We start from the raw sequence: 22,024 nt of genomic DNA, 5'->3' as shown, positions 1-22,024 counted from the left end.
GCTGTAGCACCTCTTTCTAGTGGTAATTGGGATGAGAAAGCAGAGAAGTGCAGCCAATTTGTTTGAAAATAACAAAAATGTTTGCAGGAGCATTAGCTGTGCTCCAGGAGCCCTCAAATCAGGCAGGGAAATCTGACCTTCATTTGCAAGAGAGGGGCAATTCCCCACCCCCACCCCGACTGATGGAAGGAACCTGTTTGAGTTATTCTTTTTTTGGCATGGCATAGAGTCTGGCACTGCACTGAGCAGCTACAACCTCTTCTGTGGCATCTCTTGAAGAGGTGGTCAGGGCAGGATGGCAGCTCTTACTCTGCTTCAGCTGCTGTAACCAGCCCCACTTCCAGTCACAGCCAAGCCCACAGAGGGTCTACCTTCGTGCTTTACCTAAAACCTCTAAGCATCTTTGTTGGGTTGGTATTTTTTCCCCCTTCTTTCCAACCATTCTGTTTATAAACAACAAAGCTCTTTGTACTGAACTTCCCTGGAAGTTTTTATTTTCACTTGCACACATTGTTAGAGGAGTATTTACTGCAACACCGAGCAGTTTAGTGTTTTGTTTACCAGCTTCAGGTGGGAAAATCTGTTTTCCAATGACTCATTAACTGAATCCCCATTTCCTAATGAACTGGACCAATCCCCAGAGCTCCCCAGGAATCTTGTTACTCCCCCAAAAGAGAGGGCAGTTACCAAATTAACAAGAGCATAGCTTATGAAGAATGGCAATTCTCCTAGGTGCAGCTTTACAAAGACCTTTCATCCCCAAAAAGATGTAGCTTGGCTCCAAGAAGAATGAAAAGAAAAAAAACAACAAACCAAACAAAAAAATACTGGAGGGAGCTGGGTGCCAAAAACAAACCCTTGATCTAAAACTGATGCCTAAAGACCTGATGGGAAGTGTCAGTAGGAGAAACATAATCTCACCCTTTCATATCTCTGCCAGTTCTAGGCTTAGGGGTGGGGGTGGGGAGGGAAGGTGATTTGGGGCATTGTTTCACTTTGGAAGTGTTTCACATAACCCTGGACCTTTTTCTGTAGGAGAAAATTGTCCAAATTGATAATTTTTGTGGAGGGTGGCAATGCTGAGCTGTTTGGGGTTTTTTTTCCTCTTTCATCCACATCAATTGAATGGAAAATCCTTTCAGATCTGCTTAACAAGATCCTCTCCAAACCCCCATGTGGATTTTAGCCCCATGTGGGAGGGTTTTAGCCCCCTCCATGTCTATGTTTGTAGTGAAATGTTACTGGTTTACAAAAAGCCACTGTTTTAAAACATAAATGTAAGTGGTATCACCTGCTCTCCCCAGTCCAGGGAATCTTAAACCCTCCTTTAATGCTTTTTTATCACAGTCCATGTGTGAGGGGGCTTAGGTGTGAGTTGGGCTGCCTTCCTCCATCACCCAGGAGCTGGGCTGCTCAGCCTGAGCCTCAGCTCACCTCTGCAGTCTGAGGGTCTTCTTTTGCCTCCCCTGTGAAGGCTTGTGTGGTTTAAACTCTGGCAGGCTGTGGCTGGGCTCTCAGGCAGTCCTGCTGCCTCCATGGGGGGTAATGACAAGGGTGAGTTTTATGCTTGGCTGTAAGCTCTTTTCATCTTTTTAAACTGATGAAAGCCATGCCAGCAAGTTCTGGGCTGATTTTTTTTCTGGGAACTGTGGGGGCTTGGCACTGCAGAGTGTCGCCCCTGGTCTTCCAGCCGAGGGGCAGAGATCTCCCCCTTCTTGTGGTTTATCTAAGCCCTCTGTATCTGATGCAACAAAACGCTGAGGTGGGACTTGCCTCTGTCTGTCTGTTTGTTTGTGTCAGACACTTGTTCCCCCCGTTTATCTGTTTGATCAAAACAGGTTACACCAAGCAAAGCTACTTCCCTTTGATTTCATCTGTTGAGGCTATGGGGGGAAAGCCAAAGCTTTAACAAAAGGGCGATAGGGAAGCTCTTCAAACACAACCATGGGGAACTGAATAGCTGCAGGCGCTGCGAACACCTTCCCTCCCCACCCTGCAACACGGGGAACTGGCCTGCCAGGAGCCCAGGGAGGGTGTGATGGGCATCCCAGCGCTTGGGGAGAGGAGCTGGGGTGTGTATGTGTGGGTGCAATACAGGACAGCCCTGCAGCATCCTCGTCCTGCTGGGGAGCAGCTGCTGTCTCCCATGGACAGGAGCAGGCAGCCGAGCCGGCAGCTTCGCCCAGCGCTCTTGGCTCTGGGAGCTGCAAAAGCAGCAGGCAGGTAGAGGAGTGTGGTTTCATGGAGAGGGCACATGGAGCCAGAAAGCTGGGTTCTTGCTCTGCTGCTGACTGGTGGCAGTGGTAGCAGGGTTATCTAACCCTGACAGTTTGGCTACTTGGGTGCATTAGGAAGCAGTAAAGCAGATATCTTCTCTCTGAGGGTAAGAAAGGTCCCTTAAACCCCAGGAGAATGAAAGTGGTAAGAAGCCATGATTCATCTGCCCCTGTGGTGGTGCAAAGTGTCCCTTGGGAAGAGATGCTCCAGTGACTGCCATTTTTCTCCCCCTGTACCCTCACCTTCATCCAGCTCATGGCTGCAGAAGGAATGCAACACCTTCCTCTGCTGCTGCCACAAACCCCCTGCAACTGGACACTGAAACTCCCACCCGACCCAAAGCTCTTCCCAGCACCCCAGCTGCTATCTCAGTGCATTGTGCCTTAAATCCACGTCAGGGCAGATGGAAAAACAGAGCCAGTGTCTCAGTCTGCCTCTCTGCCACACACTCCCTATACAAACTTAAGTCAGTCTATCTCTGTTCCTCAGCTCCAAAGGGATGATCTCCATCTCTTCTCCTACCTTTTGTAAGCTCTTTGGTGCAGGAGCTGCTCTCCCTGGGGATGTGTCCAGAGTGGAGACCTGACCTACTGCTTATTGTATTCCAATTGCAGCTCTTGGGGTAGGGTCTCTTTTAAAAGGCGATGGGTTATGCTGGAATAGGGTATGGAGACTCTGACCTCTGTGTCATCTCGTGCAGAAGGAGATGTGTGCACAAGCAAGGGCTGCCAGATCGAGCCATGCAATGACTTCTGCGAGAGCCAAGGGCTGCACAGGCTGAGCTTTATTTCTTTTGCCTTTTGTTTTCACCTCTTCAGGTAGGGCTGGAAACACATTGCCAGGCCAAAGTCTTTTGAGGAAACTTGGCCTTCCCCTGCCCCACGCTGAGCCTAGTCCTTGGCTACGCCTTTGCTCTCCAAGGCTACCTCTCCCTCCTGAAACTTTCCTCAAAGCCTCCAGGATTTCTCTCGTCTCTTCCCCCTGCAGCCACGCACAGCCCCAGGACAAGTCCCGAATAAATGAAAGCAGCAGCAGTCAGGCTGGCAGCAGCTGGTTGCTATGGCAATTGGGCCTGCTCAGGATTTGCATAAGGCTGATGATTTTCATAGCACAGCCACATTTAAGGCAAGCAGGAGAAATTTCCATATTCCCAGCTCCGAGTCAGTTGGGGCGTGGGGGAGGCCAGGAGGGGGAGATTTGAAATTCAAATGAAGGTGATTAGGGTTTGAGGTTGGGTTATTTTATTTTTTTTTCTTAAACATCCCATTATGGAAGAGGATAAAAAAGGATGGGGAGGGGAAAGGGGAACAAAAAGCTGGTTTGACTTGAATTAGAGGGGCAAAGGAAGAGCTGGTCTGATCTGCCTCTTGCCTCTGGTCTAAGAGAAGAGACTTGCCCTCACCCAGCACCTGCAGGTGAAATCTTTTCCGTGGGAACAACTGGTGCCCTCAGGTTTCCTTCTGGAAACTGCCCGAGTCTCCCACACTTACTGTCCTCTCTCTCCTCTGGCTCCCTGCCCCCCATGAAGAGCATGTTGCTCTCAGAGCTGCAGTGGGACTAGAAGATGGGTTTTCTTTGAGGCATTGCTGACAAAGGAAAGGTGATTTTATAACCCTGGGGTTTCCACCCAAGTGAAACACTTGAGTCTTTAGTGAAAGCTTCCCCTGGAGTCTGTAGCTGAGTCAGCACAGGTTCACTTTTCTTGCTAACCAGCTTTAACTTTCCCATGGAGATGCTCTGATGCCCTGGTTTGGTTTGGTTGTGTCTTCAGTGCAAACGGTTAACAGGAAAAATGCAGCTCTAGCTGGCTCAAAACCTCCCCATGCTGTTCATGCTCTGCTCTATTTAAAAATCACTTCTTCAGGTAAGCCTTGGGAACAGCAACCATCCCAGCAGGGCATGCAAAGACCCAGGGAACTGACTAGCATCTGCTCAGCCTCAGTTTCTGTTCCCCACTGTCTCTGGACACAGCTGGAGGGAATCAGGGGTAACTCTTAAAATGGAGAGAAAGTGCTTTGAGCATGCTCCTGTCACACAGGGCTTCTGCTGCTTCTGGAGAAGCTGCTGGTCTGACTGCTGAGACGAGTATTATAGTATTGGCTTGAGTCTCCAAAGGGAATTGAAAACCTGAGGAGTGTATTTGATCTTCTTTTTCTTGGTAGAAGCCCATCCTCCCCAGGGCTGGTGAGCACTTTGCTTCATTTACAGCATGTGGGTCAAGCATTGTTTGTAGTTACAATCATTACTGTCACTCTTTGCCCATTCTTGGGTAAATTTTTAACTTCACACAGTTGTTTGAGGTGGGAGATTTGATTCTTGTCCCAGATAATGTGAACAAGTTCATTTCTCAGCTTCTAGAAAACATACATTGGAAAGCACTCTGCACCTGGCTTGGCAATCTCTAATGGCATTGTGCTTTATCAGCTAGAGTGCTAAAATCTTCAGGATAGGTGAGATTAATCTTAATTTTGGCTATTCAATACTCTGAGCCTGAAGCCTGACCTACTCACCCCAAGCTCCTTGTACAGTCAATGATGAAAAGAGGGATCTCCAGAAGATGATTCATCTCTCTGCCTGTCTCAGGGGGTGAGGTGAATTGCCCTCTGGAAGTGCCTGCTTCCTCTCCATGGCTCTAAAGGGAGCCTAGAGCAATTGGCTCAGAAGTAGACACCTAAAAGTTAGACATCTAAGCTCAGGCAGCTGAATCCCCTGCCTGGTGTCTGCCTGGCACTGTTCCTCCATCGCTGGTTCAGCTGTTCTGAATTTCCCTCCCAAATGCAGAGAACTGATTCCCTGTGGGAATTCCCCAACACCTGTTGAAGATTGAGATCACCTTTTAATTCCCTGTCCCTTCTGCGTGGCTGAGATCAAACCATGAGGTGAATGAAGTGTGCAGTTGGGTGGGAAAGGGGATAAGATTAGCCTTCTGGTTGCAGCCCTGTTGTTGCCGTCGAGTGAAAAGCCACAGGCGGCTGTCACTCCCATAGGTGACATCTACATGTTGCTGCATGTGTTTGCCTCACAAAGATGAAGACACACTGCAATCTTGACTTTTCTCCTATTATGGAGGTTTTATCCTCTGGTGCTGGGCTGGCTTGGCAGCTTCCAGTGGGAATGGTTTTGGTTCTGATGGAGCGCTTGTCTTTGGTTTGTAGGGAATGGCACGTCCCGGGTGGGGGGAACAGCAGCGGGTGGGGGGAAGCTGCCCAGAACTGTTCTGCTGCTCCCATCCCCAGAGAAACCTCCCCAGGCAAACTCGCACCAGATCTGATGCCAGTGCTATGCAAAACAGCTGCCAGGTGAACCAGGGAGAGCAGCACGGTCCTTGTCTGCCGTGCTGCGGGGAGCCAGCCGAGCTTATCGCTGCTGCCTTCCCCCTGTCCCAATACCCAGAAAGAGAGGAGAGAGGGCTTGTTTGGTGGGGAAGCTCCTGGGAATTGGAGTGAAGGGGTTCAAAGCAGTCTTTCCTCCTGGCTTCCTCAGTTTGATGTAGTTTAGGGAGGGGAGGACTGCATCTAGCAGACACTGGAGACTCTGGATCCCATTGTGTCTGGTTGCTGTAGCAAGACACAAGTTGTTGGCTGGTGTGAAGCTCCATTAAAATTAGAGGGGTTCTGGCAGTTTACAGCAGCTGAGATTCTGCTGCCACTTACACTTTTCTTTCTTTTTATCTCCTGGAGCTAGAAAAGATTAAATCTTAAGTGCAGATCCTCGTTGTTTGAACAGCCTTTAAGGAGTGAGGTGACTGCTGCAGTGTGAGTCCTGGTGTTGACAGAAGCTGAGTCTCTCTTTTAAATAGTTGTAGGAAGGTTACTGATTTGACTGCAAGGAGAGAGTTGTTATCCCTATCACACCCAAACCTTGGCTTACAACTAGAAGGATTTTAATTTTACTCCAACACAAGCTTCCACTGAAATAGCAAAAGATGAGGTTTGTTTGCAAGTAAATTTGTGCACAAACACTCACTGCTCTTGCTGAAACAGTTGAAGAGATTTGTGTATCCAACTCCCATTTACATAACCACTGGGAGTAGAAATCACCTCACCCAGTTTTAAATATCTCACTCTTGGACATCTAAGTCTGAACTAGTTGCCCCCTGGGTTCCTTTGTAGTCAATAAATAGTCATCTCCAGAGGGCCATTCATCTCAGCTCCAGATAGGCGTCTCAGATAGGTCAGATGAATGGCCTCTGGAGGTGCCTACTTCTCCTCCATGTCTACCAAGACAGCCTAGGGCAGTTATCTCAGACTTTGACGCCCAAGCTATGGCTGAGTTAGTCTCTGTGCATATTTGCAGGAGACTCCACTGTCGCAAAACACCTGCCTCAGATGCTCCTGAATATCCCTGTTGATTTGCAGGGGGACATGCAAGGGAACAGGTGATGAGATTTGGAGGAGAGGAAGGGAAAAATAAAGGTAGAAATCTGTCAGCTGCATGTGCTTGTGAAGGGAGGAAAAGTAAGAGATGGGAAACTTGGAAGAGGAGAAAATGATAAGCTGGAGAATTTGAGCCTGGTGTTAGGGGTATGGAGTGAAACTCCCTTCCAGCTGTACATCTCTAGTTCCAAGTTTTGAGGTGTATGATGGTGGCTCAGAGCCATCAGCACTTGGGACCTAGGGATTTCCCTCAAGGTCTCTGCATCTTGCCTCATCAACATGCTGCATTTGAACGTGAGCAAAACTCTGGTGTCCAAGAAACCAGAAGATTACCTTTTCCTTCCTGTTCTATTTTAGCAACTGGGAACTTTATTTCCTCCCTCTCTCCTGCTTGCCTTTCTTCCCTTTAGCTACTGCCTTTAGATTGCATCAACCTCCCGTGGGTTTCAAAGGTAGAAACTGCAGGCCTTGAAGATCCTCACAGAGCCTCTCAGGTGTGTGGATGCTGATTGTGATCATCTATTAACACTATCAGCATTCCCATCGGTCCATGTGCAGTTGTTGGCTCTTGGGGCATAGAGCTGGAACGCAATGAATGAACAAACTCCTCAGGCAGAAGCAGCTGGAGAGAGGTGGTCAGGGAGCAGATGGCTGCAGCAAGAGGCCTGGGAGCGTGGAAGCACGTGGCAAGCTGGAGGTTGTGGTAGTAGAGAAGGGAATGACATGGAAGGAGATGAAGGGCTGAGATTGGGAAGAGAAGAAGCTTTGAGAAGCAGGTCAGGAGGAAGCCAAGGACAGGCTGAAGCACAGCAGAAATGCAAACAGGCTGGGGAGAATGTGCACAGCTGGATCTAGGTTGAGTTGCAGATGGTGAGAAGATAGAGGAGATTTCAGGGGGAGGGCAGTAGTTGCTTCTGCTGTGAAATAGTGCTCTGCTGTTGTTTAATAGCAAAGACCTACAGCTCAGACTAACAAGGGCAGCCAACAGTTAACGTGTTGCAGATTAAATCTCCAGAACTGTTTCTAGATAGCAGAGACCAGGGTGAAACTGTTATCCTTGGTTCTAAAATATTTTGCCAGCAATGAATAATTGCACCAAGCACACTCCCCAGGAGGATCTCAAAGAGCCATGCTGGTTCTCCTGGGAATACCATGGGTATGGTGCAAGCTGAAAAGCTGCACGCTGGATTGGGATAGAGGCTTGCTCAGATGAGGAAAGCAAGTGGGTAGGAGCTGGATTTGCACTGCTGCCTGCACAGCCTCTCAATCACTTTCAAACTTTTTGCAAGGGAGACATGCAGTCCTGGAAAACACGATGTGTTGGAGCTTGATCAGATCACAGGGCACGGGCTCTGCTCTCTGGGGAATGTTACACTGGAAAAAACAGGAGGAGGTGGCCCTGGGGGCTTGTGCCAGTGGGATGTGAATAATTTCAGGCTATTTATTACAAACTCTGTTGAACTGGAAGAGAATGACTTAGGGAATGGATTGCAAAGGGAAGAGGTTTCTTGGGGTTGCCTTTGCAACTAAAGAGGCTTCGTGGAATCCCTTAAAGCGTTCATATCTGCGGAGCACACAACCTTTCCTCTGTGATGTTCTTGATGAATTTGGCAGGTGTGATGGGGGGGGGGGGGGGAATGTTTATCATCAAAGGGGAATGAGTGAGGGCCTGTGCAGTACCTTCAGGCTGAAACCTGTCTGATTTTTTTCCCCCATGCCTGCCAATCTCTTTTGGAATCAAGGAGACGCCTCTTGAGCACAACCCCACGGCACCCTCTGTTCCTTTAGATATCCCGTAATTACTCAGTGCCACATGGGTTCCTGAGGATCACTGGTTAACAGCCTTGGCCATCTGTTTGCTATCCTCTGCCATGGTTAGCTCTTGCTTTATGTACAGTGCCCTGGTCCTGGATTTCCCTGGAGTTTTGTAACATCCTGCAGCTTGGCTCTGCTGGAATCTCCCTTGCAGTCAGTGAGCTTCCCCCACCCTTGCTGCTTGGCCAGGCATTTCCCAGGCAGAAGCACTTCTCTTTATACTTCAGCAAAGGCTCATGCCACCAAATGTTGCAAAAGCTGCTTTAGTACTGCCATTGCTGTGTTGGTGTTGACTCCACCTTCCTCTTCTTGCTCTTACCGTAAACTGAGCTGGGCTAGCAGCCTGTCTTTGGTTGTGTGTGCTCTAAGTTCTGTGAAGTTTGCATCAGTGCTGACTGTCATTAATACTGAGATGTTTTTCTGTTTGTTTCATTGTAGGAAATGAACAGAATGGGCTGGACTTCAACAGGCAGGTAAGACACTCCCTGGGTTACCAGGTATTCTCCTGCTTTCTTGAATGACTGTTTTTTAATTGCTCATCTTGCTGAGTCCCAGGCAGCTACTGCTGAGAGATAAAAACTGTTAGGTCAGAAGCTACCATTAAACAGACCACAGAACTTCCTCCCAGTTCCCCTTGTGGGACAGAACGAGAGATTAAACTTCTGGTTTCCAGGCCTTTCTATTTCATAGAAGTTCAGTTAATTATAGTGTTTCTCTAAATCACCATTTGCATGAGGCTTTTTCTGGCTTTTAATTTTTTCTGCTGTCACTTAGAAACAAAAGGGACCTCAGTTACAGTGGCAGATGTGCAAAGCCTGTCTCAAAGCCCCATGCACTCCACTGCTTGTGACATTAGCACTGCAAGCACTGTGGTATGCAAGCCTAAGAGCACCAGGCTGACATCCAGGAGTATCAGCAAGGACTGAAGATGACGTGATCTGAGGTCTTGGAGGACGTAGGTCGAGATCAGGGCTGCCTACATGGGCAGATTCCTCTCTGCAGGACAGTGGGGAAAGGGACAGCACATAAAAGCAAAGGCTTCTTGCAGGGCAAGCAAGCCCTGATTGCAAAGGAACATGTGAGACAGTGTTGTCTTTGCTGTGTTTGCCATTAGCCTCCTGCTTCTTGCAGTTGAAAGCAACCACTGTCTCGATGAGTGCCCAGGGATTTTCACACTCGGCTCTAAGAAATCCCCAAATGTCACGTCCAAATGGCAAGGGGACGAAGGTGACAGCCCTTCAGAGCATATAGATCTTGAATCTGTGCAGACACACAGGGAAATGCTCTCTCAGTCCAGAGCTGAGGGCTCCTGTGGCCACCCATGGAGCTGGATCTCATAAAGACAAAGACGTCAGGAGAGCTAACCCACTGACGTGCTGCAGGGGATGGCTGGGGAGCAGCAGCAGGGAGAGCACACAGGGCTGGAACTCCTGGACTGTCACTAGCATGTGAAGCAGATGTTGGCCCTCTGAACAGCCCAGCACCCTTCCCTGCTTCCAGCCATGTGTTCCCCGAGTCCAAGGGTTGCAGTCCTCTGCAAAGGCCTCCTGCCTGCAGCAGGTGTGCAGCTGAAGCTTCTCCCAGTGGCTTTCTGTCCCTCAAGCTTGTCTTGGTGACTCTTGCCTGACAGATGTCAGCAAGCTGCTGTTTGTTTGTTTGGCTTGGCTGCTCTGGGTTTGGGTGGGTCGGAGCTTCCTATCAAAGGTGTCTTGACACGTTCAGCCATCTTCCAGGCTTTTGGAATACCCAGCTGAAAACAAAAAGTCTTGTGTCTCCAGCTCTGTGGATTGCAGAGCCCAGAGCACAGGCTTTCCACATGCCAAGAAAAGAATCCAATCTGCTTATAACTAGTGATAAAAGAAAATTCCCTGGAGATAGAAATAAGCTATGAAAGTACAAGGCTGTTACGTGTTGCAAACTTCTCCTATGGCAACACCACAGAGAGGTTAGAACTGAAGCTGGACTGAGGTTGATCAAGGAAATGTTATTGACTGTGGTGAAGCAGTGCTGATTCCCACCCACTGATTATTTGACCCACTAGCTTTAAGGTCCCAGTCTTCTGCATGCCACTGACCAAGTGGATGCTGGCAAAGCTGTGGGGGCAGGATTTGAGTCAGAATCCTCTTGATAGAAAAGTCCTTCTCCCAAAAAGAGGTTGTGTTTTCATGTTGGTCTCCTGCAGCATCCCACCTTTCACCAAAGGGCCACCACAGAATCCCTTTCACTTGTGCCAGTTTGTGTAACTGAGTAGCCAACCTGACTGGGGACTTATCAAAGCTGTGAAAGTCTGTGCACAGGCTCATTTAAATGTGCTGGGGTTTCATTGGTTTGGTTTTCTTTTTAATCTGGTGTGATTCCCCAGAAGGCAGGGATGTTTTATCAGGGCTGGGAGGGGTAACAGTCCATGTGAGTGGACACAGACGTGTTCCAATGGCTCTTTGTCTCCCTCTCAAGGCCATGTGCAACCTTGAGCCATTGCTGTTCCCATTGGAAGGGAGCGTGAGCCCAGAGGCATGTGGGCTGTACACTCACGTTTCAGGTTGACCTCAGCTATTGGTGAATTCATCTTTGATTCAGCAAATAGATTTCCAACGGCAAGAAAAGGGGAGAAGGGAGATATGGAAATATCAAAGTGTTTTCATGTAACATCAGGTGCTGAGCTCTTTCATTAAGGGTGGAGGTTGGTGGGGTTTTAATTTCAGTTTGGGGTTTGAGGTTGGTTTTGGGTGGCTTTTCTTTTTTCCTTGTTGTTACCTTGCAATTCAAGTTTCTAAGCTGAAGCCAGAGAAGTATGGTTTGAAACCCAGCTCCAAAGTGAAGGCAAGAGCTGCTGAGCTCTCTTTGACTTTATTTGGAGTGCTGGGCGCTAATCACTTTGAAGATCATAAATCTCACATCATTTAAGCCTCTCCCCCAGTCTTTGTAGATGGCCTACATTTCAGGTCTGTTTCCCTCCCATGTTATGCTCCAGGCAGGAAGAGAAGGGTGGAGTGACCTGGTTAGACCCCTTACTTGCCTACCAAATCCCTGCTGTGGCTGCTCTCACCCTGAAAGTGGGGAGGAGGGAAACTCTTGCGGGGTTTGAGGTTTTTCTCGCAGTTTGTGGGTCAGCCCTGTGCTTTATGAGAAAGCTGCTTTCTGATCCCTCAACCTATTTGGCAAACGTTTCTTTCCCCCCCCTCCCTCCCCTCTTCAAACTCTCCTCCCACCTGGATGCAACAGTAATTTGTATGTGAATGAGAGGGAAAAGGGTGTGTGTGGAAAAAGCAGCATCTTCTGCCTTGCCTATCTGGTTTGGCTTTTTATTTAGTGAGTCTAATGCTGGTTGTTTCCTGTTTATATCAAGGGAAATGCAAAGAGATAGTAATAAACTTTCACCTTCAGTGCTGGCAGCCTGCATAGGGACATCTGCTTCCTGATGGTTTGGGATGGTGTCTAGAGCGTGTCAAGGACAGAAGTAACTCTGCAAATACAGAGTCTTGCCATGAAAGGGCATTGCCTGGGACCAGGAAAAGGTCTGACTGAAAGAGTTGAAATCTGAGCTTTTCCTCAGTGTTAACATGATGAACTTCAGGTGATGTCACTATGGTCTTACCAGCTCTGATTTGGTTTATTTCCCCATTGGTGTAGACAGCGTGCAGCCTTGAAGGAAATATTGCATTGTTTGTGTTTCTTCAGAGAGATGGCTCTGAAGGGAGCTGTTCCAGAGAGCCAGGTAATTCATCCTCTGTCTGGAGTTAATCCCTGAGATAATATTGCCTTCTGGAGTACACACACGGAACTAGGGCTGAGGGTTTTGGGAGATGACTGGGCTTGTGTGTGTGGTATGAGTGTTGCAGCATAGCACATAGTGCTGTGCATCAACCCACAGTTGGAGGTCTTCTCTAAGCTCCTTCATCCTGAGCTGCACACCAGTGCTGGGGGAGAAGTCTCTCTTGAAATAATGCTCAAGTGTTATGTGTTATCAGGTGAGGAAAGGCTGAGCAGGATCTGCATGTGCTCTGTATCCAAATATGTCATCACTCCAGCAAAAAGCTAACCCTTGTACACAGGCTGTCATTTGTTTAATGATGATGACAGGTTTAATATTTGTATCTCTGTAAAGGTGATCCTGGTGTGAGACTTCACAGTATTTAAGACAGACAAGCAGGAACTACTGTGCTTGAGCAGTCCAGGACTTGGCACACCTTGAATTTGCCTGTTGTTTTTTTACTCCTATGACTTTGCTTTACACCTATCAGGGGATATAATAAGGATTTACATCTCTTTCCAAAAAGCTTCCTATAAACAAGTTCTTGGGATGGATTCACCTGGGAAAAGGTGGTAGCTTGGATATGTATTGCTGGGGCAGGAGAGATCTTCAGAACACAAAGGGAAGCATCCAGAACAAAATAAGATGTGCAACTGAAGGGACCTCCTGTTTCACACACACATCAGCCCAATGCTTAACATTTGCACATCAGGTCACACATGTTGCCTTTTTGACTGCTGCACATGGCTGTTAAGGGACACGTTTCAAAATCCCTCTCTTCCAGTGCTCAGTAAGCATCAGATAGTTGAGCTGCTTAAGATTCCAAGTCAGGATCTGGGTAGACTTTCTTTGGCCACAGGAGTGTGTCTGCAGGTAGATGACAAAGGAAGGGTGAAGGACTGGGTCTGGTGAAAATTTCCTCCCTTTCAAAACCAAGGGAAGGATCCTGTGTGTTAACGGCCTGTCCCCTGAAAGTGGTGCCAAAGGGGTTCCCCTTCTTCAGGACCTCCTTATCTAACTCATCTCTCTGCCCTGTGCATATCTGAGAGGCAGAACTTGAATTTTTGAGGTTCATGTGGGGTTTTCTCTAGGTCTTTTGAGGTAATAGAGTGAGTTTTCTTGGATCTTGACAGATGATGTGCTAGAGGCTCGTGACATGCAAAACTGAAGTGAGCAAACTGCATCTGGGATCTAAAATCACTGGTGGCTCTTTTTGAGTGCCATTAATAAGGTTCTAAGCTTGCTTGGTACCTTCCACCCACATGTCTGAAGGTACTTTGCAAATCAGTTTAGCATCCCAGTGCCTCTGGAAGGTAGGGAGGTGTTTTACCCTGTCTCACAGATGAGGCAGACACAGACTGCCTACCTGTTCTTTCCCAAAGATGCTGAGCACCGTGTCTGCAGTTGAAATCAGTGATGCTTTATAGGACAGTTGCCCGTGGACATTGAGGTGTATTGTAAGCCAGGGACCTGCTCCCCAGCAGAGCTGGGATATGGACTCTGATTCTCTGATTCATAGTCTTGTGCTCAACCACAGACAAGTTCTTCCTCCCCTCCATCCTTTTGAAGGTGGAAAGAAGGGCCTAACTTGCTAGGTAGTTTGTTATTAATATCTGGGATGCAAAACTCCCTGCAGATTTAATTTTGCTCAATCAGGGCTTCCCTCCCCCCAGGGATGTCTCTCATAGTTTTTCATTCCACTTTGTGTTCCCACCTCCCCCTAATCTCATGTGTTCTCTCTATGTCATTTCTGTTCCTGCTTGGCTTTTCCCTGTGGGTAGTTCAGGTTTCTGTCTGCCCTCCAGATTTCCATCCCAGTCCTGTTTTGCCCTCCTCTCAAGGGTAGGTTCACATCCTGCTTCCTTCTCCCCTCTGGGGATCAATTCAGATTTCACTCTCTCTTTTGCTCCACATTGCCCCAGGGTATCAGCCTAAGTCTTGCATCTGCTTTTCATCTCTTGAGCCTTCACTGGAAATCAGCTGGGCTGGCCATATCTACCTTGACTGACACTGGATCTAAGCTGAACACTACCTTGGCCTTTCCCTTTTGAAGTTTCCTTGCTCTGTCCTAGGGATAGACCGATTGCATAAATTTGTGTGTGTGCACTGGTTCTTCATTGAAATGCAGCCCTTTGGGAAAGCATCAGAGAAAGCCCTGGCTTGAGGGAAAGTCCTCTCTTTCTATATATGGCACTGTTTTGCTTAGGACAGGTATGTAGAGGAACCCCTTCTTCAAGCTAGTTCTGTTCTGATGCCTTGCAGAGGCCCTCAGATGGGATTTCTGAGAATGAACTGTCAAACAGGCCAGTAAGTCTCTGGGGAAGCTTGTGAGGGAAAGGGGAATGGAAATGGGAGGAAGGATTTGGCCTTTTAATTTTGTTTTTCTCAAGAGATGGACTGAAACCAGTGAATGAATTTAATGTCAGACAGCAACAGTTGACAGCAACCCAGCATAGCTTCAGAGTTGGCTGGATTGTATCTGCTCCTTAAGATCCAGCTGTGGTCCATTCCCAGCTCCTGCTTTCCAAGAGCAACCAATGTTTATAAGGTCTTTTCTATGCTTGTTGCTTTGGTCCACTGGCAATATACTGTTTCAAAGCTGTCTTAGAGATGAGGAAGAGCCAGGTCTTCTCTTTGTGCAAATCCCCTGCTCCAACTGGGTTCCTATCATCCTTTGGGAAACATTTCCTAGGCTCACAGAGGACTAGCCCAAGTTGCTTGGACTTGTCTGAAGGGACACAACTGTTTCCACAATAGAAACTGAGCTCAAGGCATGGTTGTCACCGTCAAACCACTATTGAGGTTGCCCAGCACCTTTTTAGGCGGTGAGTTGCACGAACTACCGTGCATGGGTATGACTCTTCTGCCTCCTGGAGAGTGGCTCATCGGTAATGAGGAGAGGACTCTGAATTCTTGAAGGCCTTTCATCTGGTGAGCTCCAAGAATTCAATCAAAAGCCTGCACCACCCAGCAAGGGTGGGGCCCTACACCCATTTTGCAGAAGGGCAAGTCATAGCATAAAAGGGTGAAGGTGATGGGGTTGCAAGGAAGGCCTCTAATTTTGGAAGCCTGACATCAGAGTGCACTTTCTCTCTTCCCAGAGGTGCTGATCTGCTAGCACTCCATGTGAAATCAGTGGGCTGAGCCTGGGCTGCTCAGCCCCTTAGGAGTCAGACATTGGGTTTATGCAAGCAAGGAATCCTCTTTCCCTGCTCCCCCAAGATATAAAAGGTGCCAGAGCCACTGGGTTGGGAACAGAGAACTGGATCTAAGCTCCTTCTTCCCCTCAGTCACTAGTCTTCATTCCCTCCACCCAAACTGGAAAACTTTGTGATACTTTTCAGTGAAGTTGATGTTTTTCTCTCTCCCTTTCTTTTCTAACTGCTATTACTCGTGTGTAGTTAATGCAATCCCTCTAGCTGCTGCTCTTCTGTCCCAGTTCCCTGGGGCACAGCAACTGGTGCCAAAGCTGCTGTGAACCAATCAGAGAAACCTATGAAGCTGGGATGAAGCCAGCCCCAGTCAAGGGAGCCATCTGATTCCGAGTTAATTCCTTTCACACATGGGATGTGGTGGAAGGTGCTTTGCTCCTGAGGGCTCCCTGGGACACGACTGGCCGGGTGGATGCTGCTCTGCCCTCCCCATGGATGGCTGATCTGGGACATTGGTACTGTACAGCAGGGAGGCAGTGCCCAGGTATTCATAAGGGTTTATGACTGCTTGGCAGCCAGAAGGCACAAAGAATCCAGAGCACGTGCAGTTTCCTCCCCCTGGATGAGAAATCCATGGCAAAGGGGAAATTTTCACGCAGGGGATGTGGAGAAGAAGGATCTGGTTCTGGCCCTAGAAAAGTCCAAGAAGGCAACTTTGCTTCTGACTTCAATAGGAACATGGTTAGTCTCCAGGGAACCTGTGTGAGCATGCAAGAGGGCAGGGGAGAAGCCATGAAGCCTGGTGCGTGTGAAATCGGATTGATAAGGAAAGGGGCAGGGGTGCAGCCCAGGGTGGGAGCAGAGAAGATAAGCACAAAGGTGTAGGCAGAGGTGGAGCTCTGGAGAGTTTTGGAAGTTGGGCAAGTGAAATTGGGAGAGATGCAGGGAACAGTGCTGCAACACATGAGAAGGTTTGGGCAGAGCAGTAGGACCTCTGGGCTGAGGCTGGCTGGGAAGGAAGGAGCAGGGAGAGTCCTGGCATGGAGACATGGGAGAAATCACAGCTTTCATGGTGCCAAGATTGTTTTCCATTCTTTGTTTGGAGGTTCTCACCATTCTGACCAAGAAAATGGGATCTTTCCCTCCCTCTTTTTAAAATACTTCCAGTTTGGCTTGTCTGCAGGCCTTGGCAGAGAAGGTACCACATGCTTGATTGCCGATAGCAAGAGCGAAGATGCTCCAAGTAGCTGCTTCTCAGGATGTCTTTGCCAGTCCTGTGCTCTCTGAACACAGACCACCTTCCAAATGCACCATCTGGCTTCTGTGTTCCCAAGGTTGTGGTGGGAGCTGTGGTCTGTAATGTGGAGAGCAACCCTTCGCCAGGACATGCCTGCCTGAGTGGGCAATGGAAGTATGGCATGATGGCAGGTGCTCTTCCCACCTTGGCGTTTGGTTACCCAGCCCTTTGCCCACCACCTGCTTTCCAAGCCTGCTGTGCTACATGGCATCACTTTGGGGTTTATTGCTCAGCACAGAGGGGCAACTCCTTTCTCTTTCCTATTGTCTGCTTAAAAGAAGCTTTGAAAATGCTGCATCAGAAAGCCTGTGGATGCAAAGCTGAGTGTGACTCTGTTTGTTTTCTCTTATGAGGCATCTAGCTCGGTTACCCTTAAAGTTTTCACTTCCACCCCCACTTTTACTACAGCTAGGGCACGACTATTAGCATCCCAAGCTGAAGCTCAGAGGATAAAGCATATCAGATCAGGCCTCAATTAAAAACCTCCAAGGCCTCATGTAGCTGTGGTGCAGGTGTGTTGAGGTTAGGGACTCCATTTTAATTTTTCAGGGTATGTTAGGCACTCAGTGTGGGATTAACTCCCCCTTTTGACAGTTTCTGTTCAATCCTACCCTTCAGTGTGAAAGGATATCAGATGTTATAGGGTGACTATTGTTGCATTGACATAAGGGCTTTCTGCTTTCTACATGGGTGTCTGTTAAGCCTTGCTGAACGTGCAGGACGGTACATGTGGAAATAGTAATTGCCAGCCCATTATTATTATTGCTATAATTTATTATTAGTGTGTTTTTTTATTTGATGGTGCCCACGTGTGCAGGTAATTCACAGAGAAGCAGACTCACACCATTGGAAGGTGGGAAGGCTTTACCTGCAAGAGCCTTGCATCCAGTTTTGATACCTGTCTCTATCATAAAACTTCCTCCCTTGGCCTCAGGCAAATCCCTCTGGGGCAGCTTCAGACAGCTCTGTTGTACTGAGCTGGGCTTTGGGAGCGATTCAGCCCTGCAAGGACCACACTGTTGGCAATTGGTTCAGAGCCTCTGAAGTCTGTGTGCACTTGACCCCCTTCTATCCAGTGAGATGGGCTACTCTGCGATGAGGGAAGGGACGAACAGGAGTTAAGTCAAACTCTTAAACAGCAGTGAGTTGCTGACTATGAGATAAGCTAGATATGAGGGCAGATAAGTATCTGTTTCAAAGAGGTTACTGTCTAAATAGAAACTTCAACAACAAATGGGATTGTCTTCCATCTTACAATAAAGACCACAGCTCCTGCCTAATAACTAGCACTGGAGGAGGCTGACATGGCTTTAACGGCCTCACTCTGGCAGGATAAGGAACCTCTTATCTAGAGCTGGGGAAAGCATCCAAGGCTCTGGGTGCTGAATCAGTTGGTGGGTCCCACCTCTGTGAAGGGGATGACGGAGCAGTGCTTACATTACATCAGATGTGCTCATCAAAAGGAGGTGGCTTGGGGCTGCGTTCACGGTGTCTAATAGACAACAAAGACCAGCTCGTGTTACTGGTGAGCAGGGACCTTAAGGTGGGTTTGTAGGAGGAGGGCTGCAGCCAGAGTGCTGCCCAACCAGCGGGATCTGACCATCAGTGGCTTGCAGCAGGCGAGTCAGTTGGTGTGTCAGAAGGGTATGGCCGTGAAGTCGGAGCTGCTCAGGTGAATCTTTCCAGCTTCCTCATGTGAGCCTGGCTTTTACAGCTTTGCAATATGTCTGCAGGATGTTTTCGTGAGCCGAACGTTTGCCAAAAGTTCACAGATCAGTTACAAAACAGATGTACTCTCTTTTTTTTTAACTCCCCTTCTTCCTACTGGTAAGGAAGAGTTTGTGCAGTAATTGCAGGCAGGTTGGGAGATGTTTTCTTCATAATTCTTCTTATGAAATGTTTATGAAACACCTTCCACAAATCGGTTACGCAAGCAAGCTGAGGAGCTTTGATCATTTTCCATCATCCTCTATATGTTTCTTAGTTTGTTTTGCTTTTTGTTTTTGTTTTTAGGCCAGGGATAGGTAAGAAGCAACCCATCCTTGGCCAAGCCCAGCAGCCGTGCTAGCCAACTAAGGAAAGGACTCTCTTTCCATCCAGTCACCCTTCCTGTGTTTTTCACTCTGATTGCTTGAGGGCAGCTAACCCTATTTTAAGGCTGCAAAAACATCCACTTGAGATTTGCAAGTGTGATCCCTTTCCTATCCTGGAGAAACCCCAGGTAGCTCCACACAACAGCGGTGCTGCCGCCTGCCGTTACCTCCTCGGGAGGAGCTCGGAGCTGCTCCCAGCCCTGCCTGGAGACTCCCCTTCAGCACAAGGGGAAGAGGCTGCCTGTAAATTCACAGCAACCCAGGCTCTGCACCTCTTCCTAGCTGTCAGTGAGCAGGATGTGTTTGCAGTGCATCACTCAGTGCCACTGTTTTAGAAATTCATTTGATCCCTCAGTGCTATTTCCCCAAATCAAATTCAATGGGGAAGAGCTTTGGTTTGCTCCCTGTCATTTCTTGTTCTCCATTCCCCATCTGTGCTGGTTGTCATGTAAAACCAAGGTCCTGAGGAACCACGGTGGGATGTGGTCCTGGCTTTAACTCAATCCCTGTTGCTCACTTGCAACGCTACAGCAGGATTCTCATCACATCACCTCCATGAGGCGATTCTGAGAGAATTTTGGTTCCTCAAAGTAAGCTTTTTCAGCTTTGTAGCAAACAACTGCAACTGTGAGTCAGGTGGAGTTGGGAAAGGAGAAGGCAACTCCTCCTCTTGGTTTATTAATTTGAAATTTACATGATTTTAGGGAGTCTCATGGTACTGAGTGGCCTCGCCCACAATGTGTGTGGGTTTTTGGGGTTTGGGGTTTTGGTTTGTTTAATGTTCAGTTGGCAACGCTGCTGGTTTAGCCAGGGAAAAAAAAATGAAAGTGCAGGATTTGCATAAACCATCCCAAAAGTTTTGGATATACCCCGAACTCTAATGAACAATTAGCCAGCTGCAGGCCTGATGTGGAGAGGAAAAGGAGGGAGAGGTAAATTTGAGCCTAAACCCAATGAAAATAGGTGCAGGGGAGAAGGATTTGTCAAGAATACCCAGGTTCCCGCCCAGTGTGCAGGAGAGAGCCAGAGAATTCCAGGGACCGGGGGAAGGAGCAGTGGGAGATGTTGTTGTTTTTAAATCGGGAACCGGTCCTTTGCCAAACCCACCTCCCGTTCTCACATTGTGCGATGCCGGGATGCAGCTACACACCCTTCTCACCCTGGAACGCTTCCAAATCGTTCTGCTTGGCAGCTGTAAAAATTGATTCCAGTTTGGAAATGGCTCGTGCTTCTTCAACGCTCCGCTCCTATCGGGATCATAGCTCAGGCGGGACCGGGCGCCTCGCTCTCTAAGACGCGGCCGGCTCTTCGCTTTGGGACTGTTGAGACTCGGCTGAGTGTGTGGTGTGGGGCAGACACACATGAATTGCAAGCAGGGGTCATTTTTCCATCTCTATTTTTTTTGTTTGGCTGGGTTTTTTTGGCTTGGATGACTTCTCTTTAATGCAGCCACAGAGAGGAGAAGGTGCACAAACCCTTTGGCTTGCAATGACTGGATAGCTCAGGTAGAGCGGATTCTCCTGAGCCCTTTGTCTGCCATTTAGTAACTCAGACACTATCGGCATTGGTAGGGATTGAGAAGATCTTTCCACCTGATTCTATTTTGTTTCGCCAGGCGAAGAGGGATGATCATGCCAACCTGAAGGTAGGAAGGAACTGGAATTCATTGCATGTCTAGTTCTTGTTGCAAGGACCTCATATCATTGCAAAACTAGTTTTGGCAGTGTCCAGAGCGATAGTTGGAATGAAAGATGTTGTAATTGTCTTCCCTCTGTGTAGTACCTTCCAAAATACAGAGGCTAATGTTACAGGACAGCTCCTTGCACTGCAGCTGTGAGCCTCTTGTGAGCTCTTGCTCCTGCTCCAGTGGAGATTTGTGTATTTGTTTGCTTCAATCAACTGGAAATAAACCCTTTACCAACCAAAAACATTCGCTTGGATCATTGTCTTTAAAAGCTGAATTTCTTGTCCCCCTCTGCTGGTAGGAGGTTGTATGACCTAAAGTCCACAGCAGCCCTGCAAAACCCGGGCAAACACCACCCTGCTTATCTTCTGGGTGATATTGGGCTTGGGAGTAACTTGATGGAAGATGATGAAGGTCAGCCCTAGTAATGAGAGTGAGCCTGCAATTCTGAGCCCGTGAACAGGATTTTCAAGACTCATCCTTTTTGGTGTCCTCTTGGTTTTTCCAGTTTGTGGAAACTGGAGCATCTTTTTCCACTGGAAAGGCTTAGGGGAGGAATGGGACTCGATGTGAGCCTTGTTCTAGGCACTCCCATGCTTAGGAAAATATTGAGCCTAAGTCTGGGAATTTTCTACTTGGGTTTGTTGTTTTGTTTGGTTTGTTGGGGTTTTTTTTTAGCTAAAACATGTTGTTAGAACTCTAGATGACTTTCTGCCTCCTGTGCATGGCATCTGTATATAGAAGCTCCTCAGCCAGCTTTCAGGAATTAAACTAAAAGCTTCTAAAACCTCCCCAACCAAGTTCCTCTCTCTCCCATCCCAGCCAGCCTTACCAAAGGATTTCAGCTTTTTACAAAGTGATTTATCAGCTTTTCCCCTTTGCTTTGGGCTGTGATCTGATATTGTTTGGCTTTTTTATTGTTGTGGGGTTTTTTAATGTAGCAGCAATGTTAGGAATTAACATGGACTCCACAGAATAAACCATGAACAGTGATTCAGTCTTGGTCCCTGGGAAATCCCTCTCTTAAGAATTTGGGCTCAGGAATCATGATTTTCTTGCAGATGGGAAAATTTTTGAGCATTAAAGGAGGCCAAAATGGTCTCTGGACAGAGAGCTGACACCTGTGAAGTTTTCCAGATCTTTTTTGCACAGCTTATTGTAGCTAAAGAAGCAGATTTTCTCTTGCCAGACCAGTACAATTTCTTGCTGTTTTCTGGTAGAAGTTGAGCAAATACATTTGGTGCCTGGGGTGCTGCATTTTCAAGTCTGGAAGTTTACAGTGCTTTTTGAGGTCTTTTCCTTCATGACCTTTCCTTTCTCATCCCTTTGCACTGTCCTCTGCTACCTACACAACAAAACGAGAGGCTCTCTGTAGCCAACCCCACCACTGGGTTGTGAGGAGTGATGTGTAAAGGAGAATTGCTTCATGTCTTCCTGATAACTCCACAAAATGCCTCATTATTTTTTTTTCTGAGGAAAGCATCTGCATGCTTTAAACCTTGCTAAGTCACTGGAACTTGGTTACTTCCTAAAGGGTTTTCATTGAGCAAACTAGAAGCCTTCTCTGGGCTTTGCAGAG

General features: G+C 47.9%; 1 protein-coding gene across 1 annotated transcript in view; it reads left to right on the top strand.

Moving 5' to 3' along the window:
* Positions 1–22,024, top strand: part of POU2F3 (POU class 2 homeobox 3) — a 39,292-nt gene that overhangs the window by 7,002 nt on the left and 10,266 nt on the right. Inside the window, 1 exon segment of the mRNA XM_062014167.1 lies at positions 8,907–8,941. Within this exon segment, the coding sequence (XP_061870151.1) occupies positions 8,907–8,941 (35 nt within the window).

The sequence above is a fragment of the Colius striatus genome, chromosome 23, assembly GCF_028858725.1.
Source record: "Colius striatus isolate bColStr4 chromosome 23, bColStr4.1.hap1, whole genome shotgun sequence".
Lineage (NCBI taxonomy): Eukaryota > Metazoa > Chordata > Aves > Coliiformes > Coliidae > Colius > Colius striatus.
This window is presented reverse-complemented; position numbering and strand designations above follow the sequence as displayed.